The following is an 18,193-nucleotide window of genomic DNA, read 5'->3' as shown; positions in this document are numbered from 1 at the left end:
TTTAGAGTATATCTTTACAGAAAGAACTAATTGAATTCAAGTAGTGAAAACAACTGGAGATAAATCTTCATAAAAATTAAATAAAAATATTATCATCTATGTAGTTCACTTTTGCTCTGTCTGAACAAGTCAGCTATTGGGGTACTTCTGCTTGCAAGAAATTCCATCGCAAAAGGTTTAATTCCTACTGGACAAAGGGTTTATTTTGCTGTTTGTAACAGACAGCACATCCATTCTTCTCTATGGTAAATTGTGTTTCTTTAAAGACACCATTTGGCTTTTACTAGCAACTGCTGTTTCTCGCAAAAGACGACCTACATAACAAAACCATCTGTCCAGTAAAAAAAAAAAAAAGAAAAGGAGAAGCTGTTTTTTGAACAGGTATAACCACAAAATACTCCTGAACATCTGTAAAGAGCAACATTGAGTTAGAAGCGAGAAGTGCATGTCCACCTGCCATTCCGTATGCAGGCACTAGCTGAACTGTTATATGTAGCAGTAGCAGCAGGTCATACCCTGACACTTGCTGGCCATCCCAAGAAAAAAAAAAAAAAAAACAAACATAAAAACACTGCTAATCCTTTCCTTGATCCTCCCCGGCAGCCTGCAAGGAGTTTGTCAAATATCACACCTGTGCTACTGACATTCTTCCCAAAACAGCTCTGTGTGTGAGACACAATAGATGAATTTTTGTATTGGGCAAGAAGGGAGAATATGAAAGAAAGAATATAGGCACAGGCTCCAAAATGAGCATTTTTGCTGAAGCTGGGCAGTGAGAGGCCCTTGCATCTCACTACTTGCATTGCTTTTGAAATATCCTGGAAAGAGTGACACGTGGCTCTGCCAAGCTGTCCTGCAAAGTAATGTCAAATATGAGACCTGCAATCCTTGCATCTAAATGTAATGAGGAAGTAATCAATTCTGCATCTGGACAACCCGCCCTGAAGCAATTGCATTCCTATTTCCACAAACACTTGGATCTGTCCTTTCTGATTGCCCTGTTGGTGCAAGAAGGCTTGCATTCATGATAAAAAGAAAAGGATTTAGGCCAACATTAGCAGACTGAGGATTAATACTCCTAGCGGTTAGTCAAGTTTGCCAACTATATTACCTTCTTTAAAAATTTTTTTAATGAGCTATAGAGATTGTCCATTGTACTGTTGATTTAAAATGTGTAAACCAAGCAAATGGCTGAGAAAGAAAAAAGAATCAGTGCTTTGGAAAACACCATAGTACTAGGGCAGAAGGTCAGCAATGTGTACATGAGCCAAAGTCCTGAGACTAGTGTCATTACGCAAAAATAACACTGATGTCATCGTGTGATTTAAGACTTCCCAATCAAAGAAAAATCAAGGTGTTAGGGGGCTTTTCTTGACACAATGTCACCTTTTAAAGAACTGGGTTATCGAGAAGAGCAACAGGTGTTTAGATTTTCTTTCACAGAGACTGTGAATTTGTCCCTTATCCCACTGTTGTGTGACAAAATAAATGTGCGAAGTCAGATGTCTCCTCCAAGATTGGTATATCCTAAGTCACACAGAATGGCCCATTTTCCACACTGGGCCCCTTATAAACTTTTCTGCCCCTATATGAAAAGGTGCCTTTTACATGGGAGGTAGCTGTCACCAGGTGAATCTTGGCGCTGGGGAGTTGTGCTCTAGAGGAGCCAAACCCAGCTGGCAGGTATTCATCTGACCTCAGCAGCATCAAATAATTGCCTTTTTCACCATTAGGAGCGTGTCTTCAGATAATCCTCTCTGCTAGTAAAAATCTCTGTATATCTTTTCTGCAGCAAAGGGTAGAAACAACAAGTCGAGTATAACAGTTCCTTCAGGAGTGTCAGGACTAGTTTATTGGCTGCCAGTACTTCATAAATACGTTCCCAAACCAGCAGGAACTTAGCTTCCAGTTTCACTCTTCTCGCTGCTTAAGGAAAAGATGAGCTATTTGCACCAGGAGTCAGCCTGCACATGGAGCCTGTCCCAGGAACATGCCTGGCCTTGGCACAAGCTGCGTGGAAGACAACACCATCTCACTAACCCCCTCCCTCTCACTTTTCCTCTCTCTCACTCTTTGCCTGTAGTTATTTTTAGATTTCACGGGTTAAAGCTTGTCCCTTACGGACGCTTATACGCACAGGGCAGGCACACATGCTGAAGATACTACAACTCGGGCACGGGAGTTAGCCAACAGATTATCTTGTTCCACATCAAGGAATAAATTCAGATTTCTTATGACAAAATACTGCCCTTTGAGAGGATGCATGTCCTCAACCACATGGAATTTTGTTGCTTGCAAATTTGACTAGGAGACTTTCAACGGATAGAAAAAGTGGTTTACACAGCAACTTCCTCTTTTCTCGAATTTCCTTCCAGTTTGCAAGATCTTGCTTTCTTTCAACATTTGCTTTAAGCCTGATTCCTATGCCGTCCGCCATAAATGCAGCGGTGGCTCAGCAGACAGCTGCTGGGTCAGTTCCCAGCGCTACTATTAGCACTACAACTGAAGGTGCGGGTGGGGGCACAGGGGGGATTTATTCTGCCATTATAAGTCGCAACCAGCCCATTATCAAAGTAAAGGAGAAGACCTATGAAGAGCTTCACAAGAAGTGCCTGGAGAAAAACATACTCTACGAAGATCCTGATTTCCCACCAAATGAGTCCTCCCTCTTCTATAGCCAGAAAATCCCCATCAAGTTTGAATGGAAAAGACCACGTGTAAGTAACATGTTTGCTGAGTGCTTTTTACTTTCCGTAAATTGAAGTATTCACCCTGAGCTTACATTTTTACAGAGAGTGTGTATTGGGAGGGGGGGTGGGTATAGCCTGGAAGTGTATTTCCTTAGAGCTCTCCTGGAAGATAAGTAGCTAGGGCTGTAGAAGCTCAGAGAGTGTGTATATAAGGACTAAAATACAATAAACCAAAATAAAACAAAAAAAAAAAGAGATGGAATGAACTGCGTAGAAAAAGAAATATGGAATTTTTCTTCTTGCATGATTTGCTAGGGATGTTCTTGTCTGAAACTACCAAAGAAAAATTTTCCTCATTCTGCAACAAGTTACTGGGTTTGCTGAGGCTTAATTTTTAAACACTACCTTATTTCACTTACAACTTTATTTTAGTATTTTGCTGGTTTCCTAATTGTGAAAATAAAAGGATAGGTTATGGTCTAAAACGTGCTTTTATTCAGTTGTTTGTTCCCAACATTGCTTAGCCAACTTGCAAAGGTTGTTCAGCGTATTTACCCACTTACCATGCACATGGGTGTTGTAATTGCTATGAGGACCCACTCCTGCCTACTAATCCCATTTATTTTTCCTATCTTGTGGGCATTCCCCAGCCAGCCTTCCTCTTCTTTCCCACCCTCTTCTTTCCCACCCTGAGTCTCTCTCACAGGCAGAGGACTAATTCCTCAATTCCCAGTTGATTCCCCATCCTACGCAGGAGGAGTTATCCTCTTTCCCTGTCATTCCTGCTAGGCAGCTGCTCCCCTCCAGCAAGGCAGCCCCCAGGACGCTGCCTCAGCCCTGCCGTCCCCGGTCCAGCAGTGCGGACGTGCTTCTGAGGAGCTTCCCCAGCTCCCTCTCTCCAGCAGTTTTTGGCCACCTCTTCTAGATTTGCCATACTTCCCCAACACCCAAATCTGTGCTTCAATGGCAAAGCCAGTGGTGATGGTAGATGAAACTAACAACGGGAACGTAACTAAACAGGGAAAGACCAGGAGCTCCTGCGGGGAGCTGTTACAGACGCAGAGGAAGGCCATGTGCCGCCGTCACAACAACAACATGAGCAATGCGGGGAGAGCAACATGACTCGCCCGTCTGCTGTGCCCTGTGTGTATGTGCTCTTGTCGTTCCTTCAACATCACCATGGCTGCATCAGCTCCTGGAATGTGTGTGAACGAGTTAAATGCAGCTGCAAGTCAATCATCCTAAAGGGATGGGATTTACCTTATTTCTACAGGGAGGAAAGCGATATAGCAGTACAGTGGACAAGTGCCAGCACCCTGGGGCAGACAGACTGCAAGTGTGCATATGAGAAAGCATCAAAACATTAAAAACCCCACAATGTAACCTCAGACTTGCCTAATATAGCTGAGCATGCACAGATCAAGCCTTTGTTTTTGGGAAGGTTCAGACTTCACCGTCTCTATCCCAAAGATATTTCTTTAAGCCACTCATTAACAAATAAGTTTGGAAGCTCTATACTTATTATTCATGTAGCAACAACGAGCTGGGGACTGTGTAAGACTCAAAATACAGCCTAAACATCAAACCCAAAGCTATCTGTGTTCTTTTGACACAAGTGTTCAGGCACCTAATGTATCTGTGGTGCCAGCTGCAGGTAGAGCAGAGGCAGCAGATCCAGAGAGCTGCAGTCCATACCTGCTGAGTACTGGCATGCTGTGGGATCATGGATCCAGTCAGTCCTGACCCTGATAGAGATGGCTGTCCTGCCGGGGACACACCGGGCCCGATTTGTAAAGATGCCTGTGCCTTCTGTTGCAAATGTGTTTGTTTTAAAACAAACCCTGTAATTCAGGTCATTGCTGTACCCAGTAAGTCCCCAAAAAGGAGAGACTCACATATAATGCTTCCTCCTTCCATAATGTGTCCCCTACCATGTCATCCATACCACAACTGCAAAATGAGACTTCTCTGGGGCGCTGATGCAAAAGACGTGTATCTAGTGGTGCTGATCTCAGATCGACGCAGGACTTTGCTTCACTGGGCTTTGAAACTGTAGGCTATATAGCAGTGGTAGGAGGACTTGTCTGATAAGATTATATACACTAATAGCCACAATAGGCAGGTTAACAGAACATCATAAAGTCAAATGACTATGAAGTAGTAATACTGGGCTAAAGAGTATTTTGCTAAGGGATTAAAACAATCATTGAAGCACCAAATGTAAAGATTCAACTACATAGGCCATGTTTTGTAGTAGTCTGTAAAGATATGGACAACTTCTTATTAAATTGTGATGGCATTTTTTTGGCAAAGCAACTAGCTTATAAGCTATAGACTTATAAAGTGGTAATTTTTAATCACTTTGAAATTCAGGTCAAACTTTACTTGAATCAGACTTGATAATGTATGGTAAAAGAAAACAGAATACCAGACAGTTCGGAAGTCCTGAGAGAATATCCTAACACCGGCTTCACTCTAGATCCTTTCCCCGATTTCTATAGCGTATTGTATATGCCACATACCCCCAGAAATAGCAAATAAACAAGTGATCAATGTGCTCTAAGATCTCATTGAAAACAGAGAGCTGGGAAATAGGCAATCTGTTCCTGACTGCCTCTGGCTTTCCGCGTCACCTCAGTCATGCCACCTAACCAATTTGTATCCAAGCTCCCCCCCACCACGCAAGATCAATGTATGAGACTATAACATACAAGAAAGATTAATGCTGGCCTTAAATGAGCATTATTTGCGATGACATGAGTCCACGTGGGATTGTTGAGTGCAAGTTTTTCCAGAAGCTCCAAGTATTATTTGAGGAATCGCAAAGTTAATCTAAAGGGCACGTGTTTGCCAGTTACCAACGCTATAACCAAGCACTGATGATGATGCCATTCCTCAGCTGAATTGCGCTTCTTCGCTGTAGCTCTCAGCATACTGTGCTCACATGTGGAAAGGCTATGAGTCTACTTTTGCACCTGGGATTTACGAGGACCGCACAGCAAGTCAGCCACATGGATGACACTCCATCGATCCCCGGCTCGGAGCGGAGGCACCCGCTGAGCCCGGTGTGGGCAACTCCCCCCACCCCGACGTGTGGGCTGCCAGGACCTGGGCTCTCTCCGCTTCCCCTGGCAATGGCCGTGCTGTGACTTGACCTTTTCCTCGGGGCCCCTGCAGTTCATTACTGAGGTGGTGAGAGGTGTCCACCACCCCAGCCCCAGAGCTACCCCTTGCTCTTGTGCGTCTGGCCCTACAGGCTCTTCTCTTTGCAGCTGGTGCTACCCAGTGGTCAGGTCCTCCTCCACCACCTCCCAAAATGATTGGCCTCTGCTGCTGTGAGGGCAGCAAGGGCACGAGGACTGGTCTTGTGCCTTACCATCAGAAGGACGGCTGCCACGCAGGGCAGCTGTGAGCCTTGGCATGGGGGAGGCGAGAAGGCCCTTGTAATTCTACCCAGCTAGTGCCTGCCATGCCGTGACACGACTCTGCAGAGCAGACCTCCTAATACTCAATTCGGGCAAAAGCCAAGTGACAGCCCTGAAAGTTTCCCTGAGTAAAGACTGCAGGATCCATCCGGTGTTTCTGTTCTGAGTATGCACGAACGTGGTTTAGGTATGTAGAGGGGATATAAAATCCCCCTCACTTAATGCTTAACATTGAATGATTCGCTCACCCACGGAAGGTAAGAGAAGCCCAAAGAGCCGTTCTCACCCACACCAGGTTATATCCAGCTCAGTGACGGGCTGTGCTCTGCTTTCTTAACAGCCTCAGCCTCCCGCACCTATGCTGCCTGCAGGAGCTTCTCTCAGCTGAGAGCAGGGATGAGGTCGCCGATCTTTGAGAGTTGAGAAAAAGTCCGTATTGTAACAGAATGCAGAGTATCGAGAGGTCCTGCTGCAGTCCTGTTTGGGTCTAACAACACCAGGACATTAATAGGAAGGCTCTGCCATGACACTGTGCTTTCAAATGCACCATTGTCTTTCTCCTTGCTCACAGCCAGGTCACAGCATTAACCACCAGATTCAATGACTTCCCTGTGGTGATCCTCTCCGTAGCCAAGAAAATCAGCAGGAGGAGCTTTCTTTTCATAATGAATACAAATAAAATCAAGTCAGCAGACTAGTGGAATGAAAATGAATCAGTCAGATCATCTGCTGCACAGGTGTGAAGCTGTTTGAATTTGGTAATCACAAAATACATGCCTCTGCAGGCAGTACCACAAAGCAAGGACGGTGTTTAGTGCCACCAAGGCAGGACTTTCATATGAGGGTAATCCAACTCCGAAACTCTAAAACCAGCTTGGTGTCTGACATCGTCATGCTCTGCTTTGAAATCTGCAGCACAGCCACTTCATAGAATGGTCTAGACCATGAGAGGCCAAGGGAGAAGTATGAGGCTACAAATTGTCTTAGACAGGCCAAAGAAGATGCTTCCTCTACTTGATCGGATCAGTTTAGGGAATTTACTTAGAATGCCATAGTTTATTAACAGCAGTTTTTAAAGGAATTAATGCCTTTTGCTGCAACAGTATAAGCTGACTGGAGGATTTTTCCTGACGCAGAAGAAAAGCTAATGAAAATATAACAAAGGTCAAACACCATTTTTAGTTGCATGCTGCCTTTATATTTTCCAGTGCTCCCTTCCAACTGACTCACAAGTACCCTCTGCCCAGAAAGCAGCATGCACGACTAATGGGTTTTTCCTAGGATTCTCTGCCTCCCTTGCTGTAAATTTGACTCTTTGTAATGAAATTAGTCTGAACTGAATCAACCCGGGGAACACAAAGGTCCTGTGGATAGTACTAAGGCAGTCTGAGGCACTCAGATCAGAGGAGACTCTTTCTAGATGAATCATTGCATCACTGAAGTGCAGCCTGTTGGGATTCTCTGTCATAAGTTGACCTAAGAGATGAAGAGCAATCCCTTGCTCAGCCAGGAAGACTGGAAGGACAGACCTGGCAGCTGCACCTTGCACACCAGGTCATCTTGCTCTGCTGACTGAGTACTTTTCATCAGCCTGGAAGACCTTGAAACCTTTCCCTGTAACTTTGGCTGTACTCAGCACAACTAGCACAGCTGGAGATGAACTAGAGTAATGCAGTATTAAAAGTATATCCACAGTGTACTAAACGCACCTGGCCACCATAAAGAAATGCAAGAAAAGCATTTCTGTCATACCTAAATCAGTCCATGTGACAATTGTGTGATTCCCTCCTTCACGTTCCTTTACCAACCACCCTCCAAAGCAAACGAGCCCAAGATGCAACAAACTGCACTGAGGAACAATCATTGCTGTACATTTAATATTTGGAAACACTTAGGCACCATGTAACTACCTTCATCTAGAGCACAGCAAAGATTTCAGAGCTTGTTACTTCAATAGGAGCAGGATCAAGCTAAAATACAGTAATGGAGCGTGAAAAAATGCAATCCAAAAACCTGGCATGTCACAGCTAGTTTTCAGGAGAGCACCACAGTAATGTGAGGAAGAAAATTTTCAACAAAGTAAGTGGGTGGAGAAAAGCATGAAGGCATCTCAAACAGCTGCCTTGACAGAGCCGGACCCCAGGACAACTGACCAAGGCCCAAAATAACAGGACAATCCCTCCATTCCCTCCCTCGAGGAGAATAAGGCGAATGCTGGGGGAGCCGGAAGCTGGTCTCTCTATCTGGCTATATGACTAATCCGAATACTTACATCAAAGCAACTCTGCTGATTACTGTGAAGGAGCAAAAAAGCGGGCTCAAGCCAAGTGAAACTACTAGACGTGAAACATGAGTCTGGGAAAATCCAGGGCTGCCCTGATGACATGGGAAAAAAGCTTTAGACCGCAGAGGTAGCATCAGCTGCCTGTACTGCCACACAAGCAATTGTCAGTTGTTTCTTCTTTCTTCTTCCCCCTCTAGCCCTGTCATCTTCCAGCAGATTGGGTTCTTGGACTATGTTTTGTCTTCTTCCCCATTTGCAGCTGCTAAGGGAAGTGATCCTCAGGTTGCAATATCTTTCTTTCCTTACCCTCACAAGAGATGGGTCCAAAAGTTAAGCAACTTCTTTTTCTTCCCCAAACCAAGTGTTTGAGTATGAGAGATGGACTAAAGCAGGGACTTTTTTTTCCCTGTAGGACAGGTTGTACCTACTTCTTCCCTTGGCTTTGCTATACCCCACAGTTCTTTGTCCCATATAGAAAAGGTTCTGCAATAGTCCCACCTCATTTGCTGGTAGTTCCTACGTAGTCCTTCGCTCCCTACAGCAATTCCTTAATAATTTATGCCTGTACAGCATCTTGTGCCCATTCTGTACTAGTATAAATACTGACAAACCCAATAAATTTTCCTAAGTGCAGGACAAAAGAGCTTCCTGTCCTCAGAGACAGATGATATCCGTATACATCTCTGAATGCAGCTTTGGAAATTATGTGGATATCAACTGCAGCATGAGGAAAAGAATAAAATCTCTTAACCAGCAATTGATTATTCCTGATAATTAAACATCTGATCCTGGGCAAATTTTAAGGAGGAGTATTACTGGGGTTCATTCCTGATGAAATGCATTTTACAACCCTATTAATGCCCCATCATATTAGTTACTGCAAATTGGACACCTTAAACCTGCAATCATCTTTAAAGAATTTAATTTCGTCCCCTAATGCTCTTTCCACCTACCTGCTCTCCGGTCTCCTCCAGTGTTGGGGTTTTTTTTCATTATTGTGTAGAAAAATATTTTCCCCTATTCTTCTTATTTTAATGTTTTGGAACGCCGTACAGAGGGAGCCCCCCAGGCTAGCTATTAGACCCTGTAGATACATGGAGAAAACTCTCTCTGAAGTCTGGAACATCCAGATTCCAGAACATTTTTGTAGTGAAAGTCTGCAGCTGAAAACTCTGCAAGAGATTTTGATATCCACAAACTATCCTACAGGAAAATATTGTCCTAAAACAGCCTTTATTTCTGTGGCAAACAGGCATCATAATGCATGCTTTTCCTGCTCATCCATCTGTTTATATTTTGCAGGAAATCTGTGAGAATCCACGGTTTATTATTGGCGGAGCCAACAGAACAGATATCTGTCAAGGAGAATTAGGTATGAAATTCTTACTTCCACGCTGCACTTTTTAAAGTCTGCCTCACTTAATTTTCTTTGCTTCCAAGCTGATATTTGAAATCCTCTGTCTCAGTATACCACTACACATCTACTGATTCTTTCTCTCTATAGCAAATCATTGATATCTGCCTTGTAGAAACCTAGGGAACAACTTTAAGCAAAAGATGCTTTGCAGGGTGTTTTGCTTTTCATGAACTAACATCATGAGCGTGTTACAAAGAACCATTTGGTCTTTCTTTTGTGCTTTGAGGAGGGACAAAATTAGTTAAGAGAAGAATAAGAGATAACAAGAAGGAGCTATTTGACTGAGAGAAAAATCTAATCAGCTATTGTTGTATTTTTTCAGGTAATTAGTCCTGTTATTTCCATACAGGAGCTTCTGAAGGCCTCCAGCTAAGTGTGCCTTGTACTCAAGGACAACCCCTATATCGAAGACCTTAAGCTCAGATGCTCAAAGATACTTTGATATACAGAGCCACTACTTAGGTACAAGTGATGCCTCTGCAACAGTCGTCCACGTGGCGCTCACCTGCCCTGCTTTGTAAAGTCATTCCTCAGTCAGCTTTCCCAGGTCTTTCATGGTTTTGTAACTTCTCCTGTGATCTTTTTCCTAAGCTAACACATCCTAACATGTGTTAATCTTTTCATTTAAGTGCTCTGTGCTTGCGACTGTCCTCATCACCTTCGCAGTACTTTTTCCTTTTTTAAATTCATTTAAAACTGCCTTTTCTTTTTGAGGTGACCAGAACTTCACAGTTGTCAAGGTGTGGACACAAATGAATTTACATGCATAATACGTTCTCTCTTTGGTCTTCCATTCCTTCCCCAACTACACATAGCATTGTTTACCTTTTTGGCTTCTGCTGAACACTGAGAGTTTAGAAAACTCCTGCTCACAGTGGACCCCACATCCTTCCTAAGGGGAAATACCTAACTTAGAATGTACTGCTGTATGTATAGAGTTGGCTTTCTAAAATATATACATATATGTATTTCTATATGTTTTATCACTCCACCAATTTTATGAATTTCTTTTACAACTCCCTGCAATCAGGTTTAGTTTTCACTACCTCATGTACGTCTCTCACCCCACTAATTCACACTGCTCAGGCAAGCTTACCCTATAACCTCTATTACAGTAGCAGCTAGGAGGTTTTAATTAAGGGTTGAGGCATCCCTTGCTGAAAACAGAAGTACTACGGGAGAAAGTCACTTTCCCAGAGCTCCCACAGAGGCAGCAACCTTGTGCAAGAGCCTGAAGGAGGAACTGAAAAGCACTGAAGGGGACAGTGTTTACAACAGTACAGACACAGATTCAAAAAGAGGAAAACGCATCAGAGCAGTGAAGAGGCCCCACAAAATGATGACTGGGACAGCGGGTTATCTTGGGAGCAGAAAATGAGAGACTGAACCTCAGCTGTACAGAGCTCCACCTGGGAGAGACTTCTCTCTCAGCTGGTCTCTCTCCTAAACTTGGAAGGACAACTAGTGCAGGAAGTCAGACAGGCATTCACATGGGACAGGGAAATCTTAACACAGCACTCAACAGATTTTAGGCTTTTTCTAAATTGCAGGGAACATCATCTATTTAACAGGCATGTACCTAGCCATGAATGATGCCAACGAGCATTTCCAGAGCACAAATAAATAAAGTGCTGAAGAACACATGGAGAAGAGCCCTCTCCTGAAAGGCGATGGCATTCTCTACCAAGAATTAATGTGTCACTTTTTGCAGTATCTCAGGTTTTCCCCTTTGATTCTGGTTGCTCTGTCCCTTCATTTTGTCTGATGCTTCTGCTTGTTTACAGGTGACTGCTGGTTCCTGGCTGCCATTGCTTGCCTGACACTGAATAAAAAACTGCTCTGTAGAGTCATACCTCATGACCAGTCCTTTATACAAAACTACGCTGGCATCTTTCACTTCCAGGTGAGTCCCTTCATCTAGCAAGAAGCAGATGTAACTGTATTTACCCAAGAGAGAGCACAGCTCTCGGACGCGCTCTTCCCTCTCGCTTCTCCACCCTTTAGAAGCATGAGTGACAGCGGGGAAGGAAGAGGGATTGAAATGCCTCGCCCTAAACTCTTCCAACAGGACAGTCACAGAAGGGCCAGCCCACACAGGCAATTAGGGAGCATTAACCCACCAAGGAAGCATTTGCAGATCGCTGTGTCCTGCATGTAAGGGATGGCAACAGGTGCCCGGTCCTGCCTCGCTGCTCAGATGCAGTGCTACAGCCAGCACAGACACGAGCATCTATATTTAGGCCCACAAGCAGCTGGTCTGTCAAAAACAAGTTATTGAACAATCGCTTATTCAGAAAAGATTGACTGCTTTCCATATTCCCCTCGGGTCTCCTAAGAGACCTCTCACTCTCCCGCACGCGCTGCCCGGGGGAGTTCAGTCCAGCTGCCTCCCTCCCAACAGCCATTGCTTTTTGCCACGTTATGAAGCAGTTAATTTCCACATTTCTCCTCTCTCAGCCTGGCTTTTCAGCCAGGTTCCCCCTCCCTGCACCAAGTCAACCCAGAGGTTTTTTTCTGTTTGCCTTTATTCAGTTCTGGCGCTATGGAGACTGGGTGGACGTCGTCATCGATGACTGCTTACCCACGTACAACAACCAGCTGGTCTTTACCAAGTCTTCCCAGCGCAACGAGTTCTGGAGCGCCCTCCTGGAAAAGGCCTATGCAAAGTAAAATGACCCGCCGGACCGTGCCGGGCTCCCCACTGAGGCTTTGGCTGGGGAACTGGTAAAACCGCTGCATACAGGACCTATAATGAGCACCAGTGCCTTTTCCCATAGATTTTCATGCCTCAGAGTTGGGGATGGGGTAAAACATATTCTCTAGGGGGTTTTGCTACTTATTCAGATGTCTACATTTGATTCTCAACATCTCTCTTTTTTTTTTTGGATGTGTGCAGGTGGCATGTTTTAAAACTTTTAACTTGAGGGTTACCAAACAGATGGTTTGTGGGTTTGTTTATGTATGTGTCTTTACATATCTTTATTTATACACACACACACTAGATAAATGTAATGTAAATGTAAGTATATAGGTGGGTATCTTTATCTGTGTAAAAGAGAATCTTATTTTTCTTTTCTCTTTCCAAGACTCCATGGGTCATACGAAGCTTTGAAAGGCGGCAACACGACCGAAGCCATGGAGGACTTCACCGGAGGAGTCACAGAGTTCTATGAGATAAAGGATGCCCCTAAAGATATCTATAAAATCATGAAACATGCCATTGACAGAGGATCCCTCATGGCCAGCTCCATTGATGTGAGTCCATATGAACTTTGTAGATGAGCCATAAGAAGTGGCAGAGGAGAGGGACCTCTCCATCTGTGATCAAATATATGCCACCTTTTGGGACTGCTTAGTTTAGTCCACATAGCAAAGATCCATTTCTAGGAGATGGAGTAATCTCCACTAGACACCACCCATTAGGAAATAGCAAGTGTCAAATCTGAAGTGAACAGAAGCAGAACATGGAGGTGGGGAGAAGGGGTGCGATCAGCAAAACCAGCACCCCCCACCCTCAGTGTCCTCACCCAATAAATTGAGGTTAGTAGGGGGGTGCTGCAACTCTGTTAAGACACAAGTCTTCACGTCAAAGATGTTAAGTGTGTAAATGCTTGGGAAATCAACTCTTCAATTGCCAACATAGTCTTAAATTGTCTTAATTTACTGTGGTTAATTTAAAAGTGGAAGTGAAAAAAACTAGCTTCAATAACCATTACGGAGTATGAAGCTGCAGTGAAGGCAGAAGAACAACCAGTGCTATCAACCACTGTAGATAAGTATGGCCCATCTAGCATGTAATGAGAGAGAAGTTATCTAGACTATCTTTTACCACTCATCTTTCTTGTATCATTTCTCTTCTATCTCCCTGCCTCATCTTTCTGCATAATACTTTTCTCCCATTCTCTGTACCAGGATAACCTAGGCTTTTCCTACGGATCAGCTCCTCGGAGCGACATTGGGGAACTGATTGCTCGAATGGTAAAGAATCTAGAAAACGCACAGATGACTCACTCCACTGTAGACTACCAGGGGACAGAGGAAAGGCCAGCCTGGGTTCGTATGTTTCCAGAAGTGCTTGACTTCACAGGGCTTTTAGTTACAGACAGGAAAGTTAGAGAAATATATAATCTATGCTTTTAAATCCTTATTTGGCTTCACTGGGTTATCCCCACGCTAAAGACCTGTTCTTACAGATGCTGTTTGACATATGTATTAAAGGATTTCAGTCCTTTCAAACACAGTGACTGATACTAGAGTGCTCTGCTGATACTGAGGCAAAGGGCTGTTGGTTTGTGGCAAAGGCTTATAATTTGCAGAGCTTACCTGTATGGTAGGAATGGAGGGCAATACCACATTAAATATGTCAAAGTGGCATACTGGTTATTGTATTTGGAAACTGGACATGATTAGTGGATTTTGTGAAGTCCCTCACTTGCAAAGGATGAAGAGAGTGAGTAAATTAAAATGCTAGAATGGAACAAGATCCCCAGGCATGGAGGGGATGTGAAAGACAGGAAAAGCAAGCTCTGCACGGCTCTCACTCCAGACATAAAAGCTCTTGGTGAACTTATTTTGAGACAGAGAGTGCTATGGAGCTCTGCCCACCAAGGAGGGGAGTCTGCTCTTGGGATGCTCCTTTTAGATTACTGCCTTTAAGACCATCATTAAAAATGTGTAACAAGGAACATGAAAAACACGTGGAGTTTTACATGTGTGATAAAATACAAAGTAACTCCATCATACCTAAGTATCTAGCAAAACAGAGAGAGGGATGTTAAAACCGTTAAAGGAAAATCGCATACTGGGAAACTTAAAAGCTTCCAAATCTGTAGAGGGACATGTTGCTTTCTCCTTCTGCCTGTCAGGCAGCTGTCATACCTTGCCCTTGAGGAAGCTGCATTTCCATAACAATGAAATTACATCTCTCACTTTACAGAGAGAAAAAAAAAAAACAACCAACACCCACCCCAACTACATCATCTTAAACTTTTTATTGCGCAAACTGTCTTCCGCATTTGTGGCAGAAATAGCCAATTTTTCCTCTTTTGATGCCCGTATTTAGTCTTCCTAGAAGACTGAAATGGTGTAATTCTTCGGAAAAGCCCAGTGTGACTCTTGTTTTGCAAGCGTGGCTGCCCAAATCACCCATGTTTGGGGGGAAATTTCCTCCCCGGTGACTGTCTACTCAAAGAAGGTTGGAAAACTCTCTATAGTTGCTGCCCCAGCAGCTGTTTTGCTGCTGGTTATTACACACTCCTGAGCCATCACCAGAATGAAAATAAATCATGACTCTTGATGGGAAGAGGCAGATAGCACAGACTTCAGTAGCTCTTTAGAGAAGTGGCCCAGGGCAGCAGCAGAAGTTAATATTCTTAAACAGAAAAAGAGAGAAATGGGTTCTAATAAGTAATGATGGCAATAACATAAGTAGAAATGAAGAAAAAAGGAAATAGATACAAGGTTATAGGCATAAAAAGTATGGAAACAGGAGAAAGAAAAAAAACACAACAGGAATATAAGGGAAATAATGGAAAATAATTGCAACATCCAGGAAATAATTGGATGAGATCCTCCCTATGCAAGCTGAAAATGTATCTGTGTGACCTTACTAATTCTCCATTTCCAGCCCTGTTTTTCTCATGCCCTCAGATGTGTCAAGAAGGGATGGCAGAGTTACTGGCAGGGCCTTGCAGTCATCTCTCAGAGACAGACATAATGGAGGAGGGGAAGTATTATTGCACAGGGTCCACGTGTGTGTAGCGGAGCCTTCCCTTCCCACCGTTCTCAGTGAGCTCTCCTACAAACACAGTGGACTGTGTGCACCTGCCATCTACCTCTCAATTCTTTATCTCCCAGATAAACAGCATTCTGAGATTTGCAAATACAAAAAAAAATTAAAAAAAAAAAAATCTATCAGACACACTAATAGTTGATTACCAAGACAGCAAATATACTTACACCTGGGCAACACATAGCTGAAGAAAGCTATGCTCTTTCTGAATGTCAATTGGAAAAAATTTCAATCATGAGGATTTTAATGACTATGGAATAAAACGTACATCTCCACAGGAAATTAATTTTTAAAAAATAATTTAAGTTAGTACTAACAGTGTATTAAATAGGGTGTTTTAATGTCATTGTGATAAGATTGCAGCCATGTATAAAGATGAAAGTATTCTAGGTGTTGATCTGCTCTGACGTTTCCAGTTAATACGTAATAACCTTACTGAGCCATACAAGAACATACTATCCCAGAAAGGGCTGAATAGTCCTACTAATAGAAAATCTAATTATTTTGATTAAGCATGCTATATACTAGCACGTTCTGAGTGCAAAAAGCAGTAACCTACACAAAGGAAAAAAGTAAATCACAAAACGTCCTTTCCAATTGATATTATTAACTTTTTGATTTTTTAGTTCATGCTTCACTCCCTTCTAGCCAACAACATTAATTCTGTGGGCACTTTGGCAAATGCAAAAAGAGAACAAGACAAAAAACCCTGCCACCTGAACAGTGTCATCCTCTCTCCAAAAGCCCTGGGTGGCGATACCTGCCCTAGAGCAGCTGGCTGAGCTTTGCATGACTCTTACAAGTTTTTATCTTGTGTCTAACAGACCATAGTCCCAATGCAATATGAAACACGGATGTCTTGCGGGCTCGTCAAAGGTCATGCCTACTCCGTCACGGCTGTGGAAGAAGTACGTACAGTCCCTTTCCTCCAGCTATGGGGAGCTGTGGTCCATACTGGCCTAGAACCATGCATGTCAGCAAAGCTGGGTGGGGGGGAGGGCAAAATGGATTATGAGCTAAGGAAACAAAATTTATATTTAAATAAATGAAAACCTGGGGGGGGAATAAACCTGTCCAAGTTTTGGCTTTCTGGGCAAATGGATATTCCACCATGGTCTGCTTGGGCAAAGGCAGCCACACCTGGACACCTCCTGGTCTTACAGCCTTCCTGCACTCACCCCAAGCAGGTCAGGCTGGGCAACGGCCCAGGAAAGCACCATCACTGGAGGAACTGGTATCAGCAATTTGACAGGCAGAACGTTTCCTTTTGAACCTACTCTCAGTCTATTCTTGTTGCATTCTTTTTCAATTAGACAACATTTAAAGGGGAAAAAATACGTTTAGTGAGGCTGAGAAACCCCTGGGGGCAGGTGGAATGGAACGGACCTTGGAGTGACAAGTAAGTAAAACTGAGCTTTACGTGATTTGGAAAAAAAAAATTGCAGATTTATTTGCCCTTATGAAGCTTGTGCATGACCCTAACATTTAATGATGAGGTATCTGAATTGTCTTTGCTATCATTTTGACACATGGACTTTGAAGTTGATCATAGTTGAGTGCTTAGCTGGAGCTGTAAAAAGAGAAGAGTACCTGAAAAAGATGTTAAAACAAGCTTTGGTCAATGGAAATAAAGAGAGAGGCCAGTCAATCTGATTTTACTGTCTAGCAAGTTCAGCAATGTCCATTTTCAAAACAAGATGTGACAGTAGAAAAATCTTTTAAGGTTGAAGCAAGATGTCAGTACATGAGCGACTTTGAATAAAGCTTCTCATTAGGTTTTACTAAAAGGAATTTCAATAGCTACTCCAGTAACGAGAGTCTGCAAACACTTTTGTCTTCAAGCTAAATACAATAAACACAGTTCAGCAGATTTTTGAGAGCTGCTAAGAAGTCTGAAGGGAAGGCAGAGAGGAGTAGGGCAATTGCTTCTTTATTTGGGCATGTGGAGAGGAGAGCAGAATTTAGAACAAATGGTTGCAAGGCTCACAGGGGAAAAATTTTGTGGAGGTAGCAAGATGACTCTTGACTTTCCATTCTACGAGGCTTACAGTAAAGAGTAGAAGTTTTAATGAAAACTGTATTGCAAATCACAATCTAACTTGAGTACTCTTTTGAAGGTCAGAGGAGTGGAATTTCATTAACGAAGCAGAGAAAATACGCCTGCAGCACAAGATCGTGGAGGATGGGGAGTTCTGGTGAGAATATAAATCAAAAACCTGTGTTTCTCTAGGAGATATGCAACTATAGCAAAAACGAATCACACTGCACTACTTAAATCTGCTAAAACCATTGCAGTAATCCCTGTTCGTCTTCATATTCCCAACAAGCCCTGCTCTGTGATCCCCTCATTCTCCTCCCAGGGTTTATTGAGTGCCACCAGCACAGTCCTTCTAATTATGCCACACTTTCACAAGCTTTCCATCACACTTCCTACGTACCATCCTCTCAGCCCAGCATCCCCCAGTTTAGAGCTGTACCTGTGTTAATTGACCAACCAGCAGGCCAAATGCATTAGGAGGTCACTCCCACTGCAAACTTGCCCTAATAGGGGCAGTAACATGGGTCACCCTCCTCCACCTCACCAGG

General features: G+C 43.4%; 1 protein-coding gene across 3 annotated transcripts in view; it reads left to right on the top strand.

Moving 5' to 3' along the window:
• The first annotated feature begins 2,423 nt into the window (after positions 1-2,423).
• CAPN3 (calpain 3) overlaps positions 2,424-18,193 on the top strand; it is a 28,993-nt gene continuing 13,223 nt past the window's right edge. For 2 of the 3 annotated variants that reach the window (XM_059819974.1, XM_009819585.2), the window contains exons 1-9: positions 2,424-2,717; positions 9,702-9,771; positions 11,601-11,719; positions 12,349-12,482; positions 12,903-13,071; positions 13,729-13,869; positions 16,432-16,515; positions 16,921-17,006; positions 17,725-17,802. In XM_059819974.1, coding sequence (XP_059675957.1) covers positions 2,424-2,717; positions 9,702-9,771; positions 11,601-11,719; positions 12,349-12,482; positions 12,903-13,071; positions 13,729-13,869; positions 16,432-16,515; positions 16,921-17,006; positions 17,725-17,802 — 1,175 coding nt within the window. The remainder of the gene's footprint in view (positions 2,718-9,701; positions 9,772-11,600; positions 11,720-12,348; positions 12,483-12,902; positions 13,072-13,728; positions 13,870-16,431; positions 16,516-16,920; positions 17,007-17,724; positions 17,803-18,193) is intronic. The other variant, XM_009819587.2, reaches the window with a different exon arrangement.

Source organism: Gavia stellata, chromosome 7, assembly GCF_030936135.1.
Source record: "Gavia stellata isolate bGavSte3 chromosome 7, bGavSte3.hap2, whole genome shotgun sequence".
Lineage (NCBI taxonomy): Eukaryota > Metazoa > Chordata > Aves > Gaviiformes > Gaviidae > Gavia > Gavia stellata.
The sequence above is the reverse complement of the archived record's forward strand: the minus strand, read 5'-3'. Positions and strand labels throughout refer to the sequence as shown.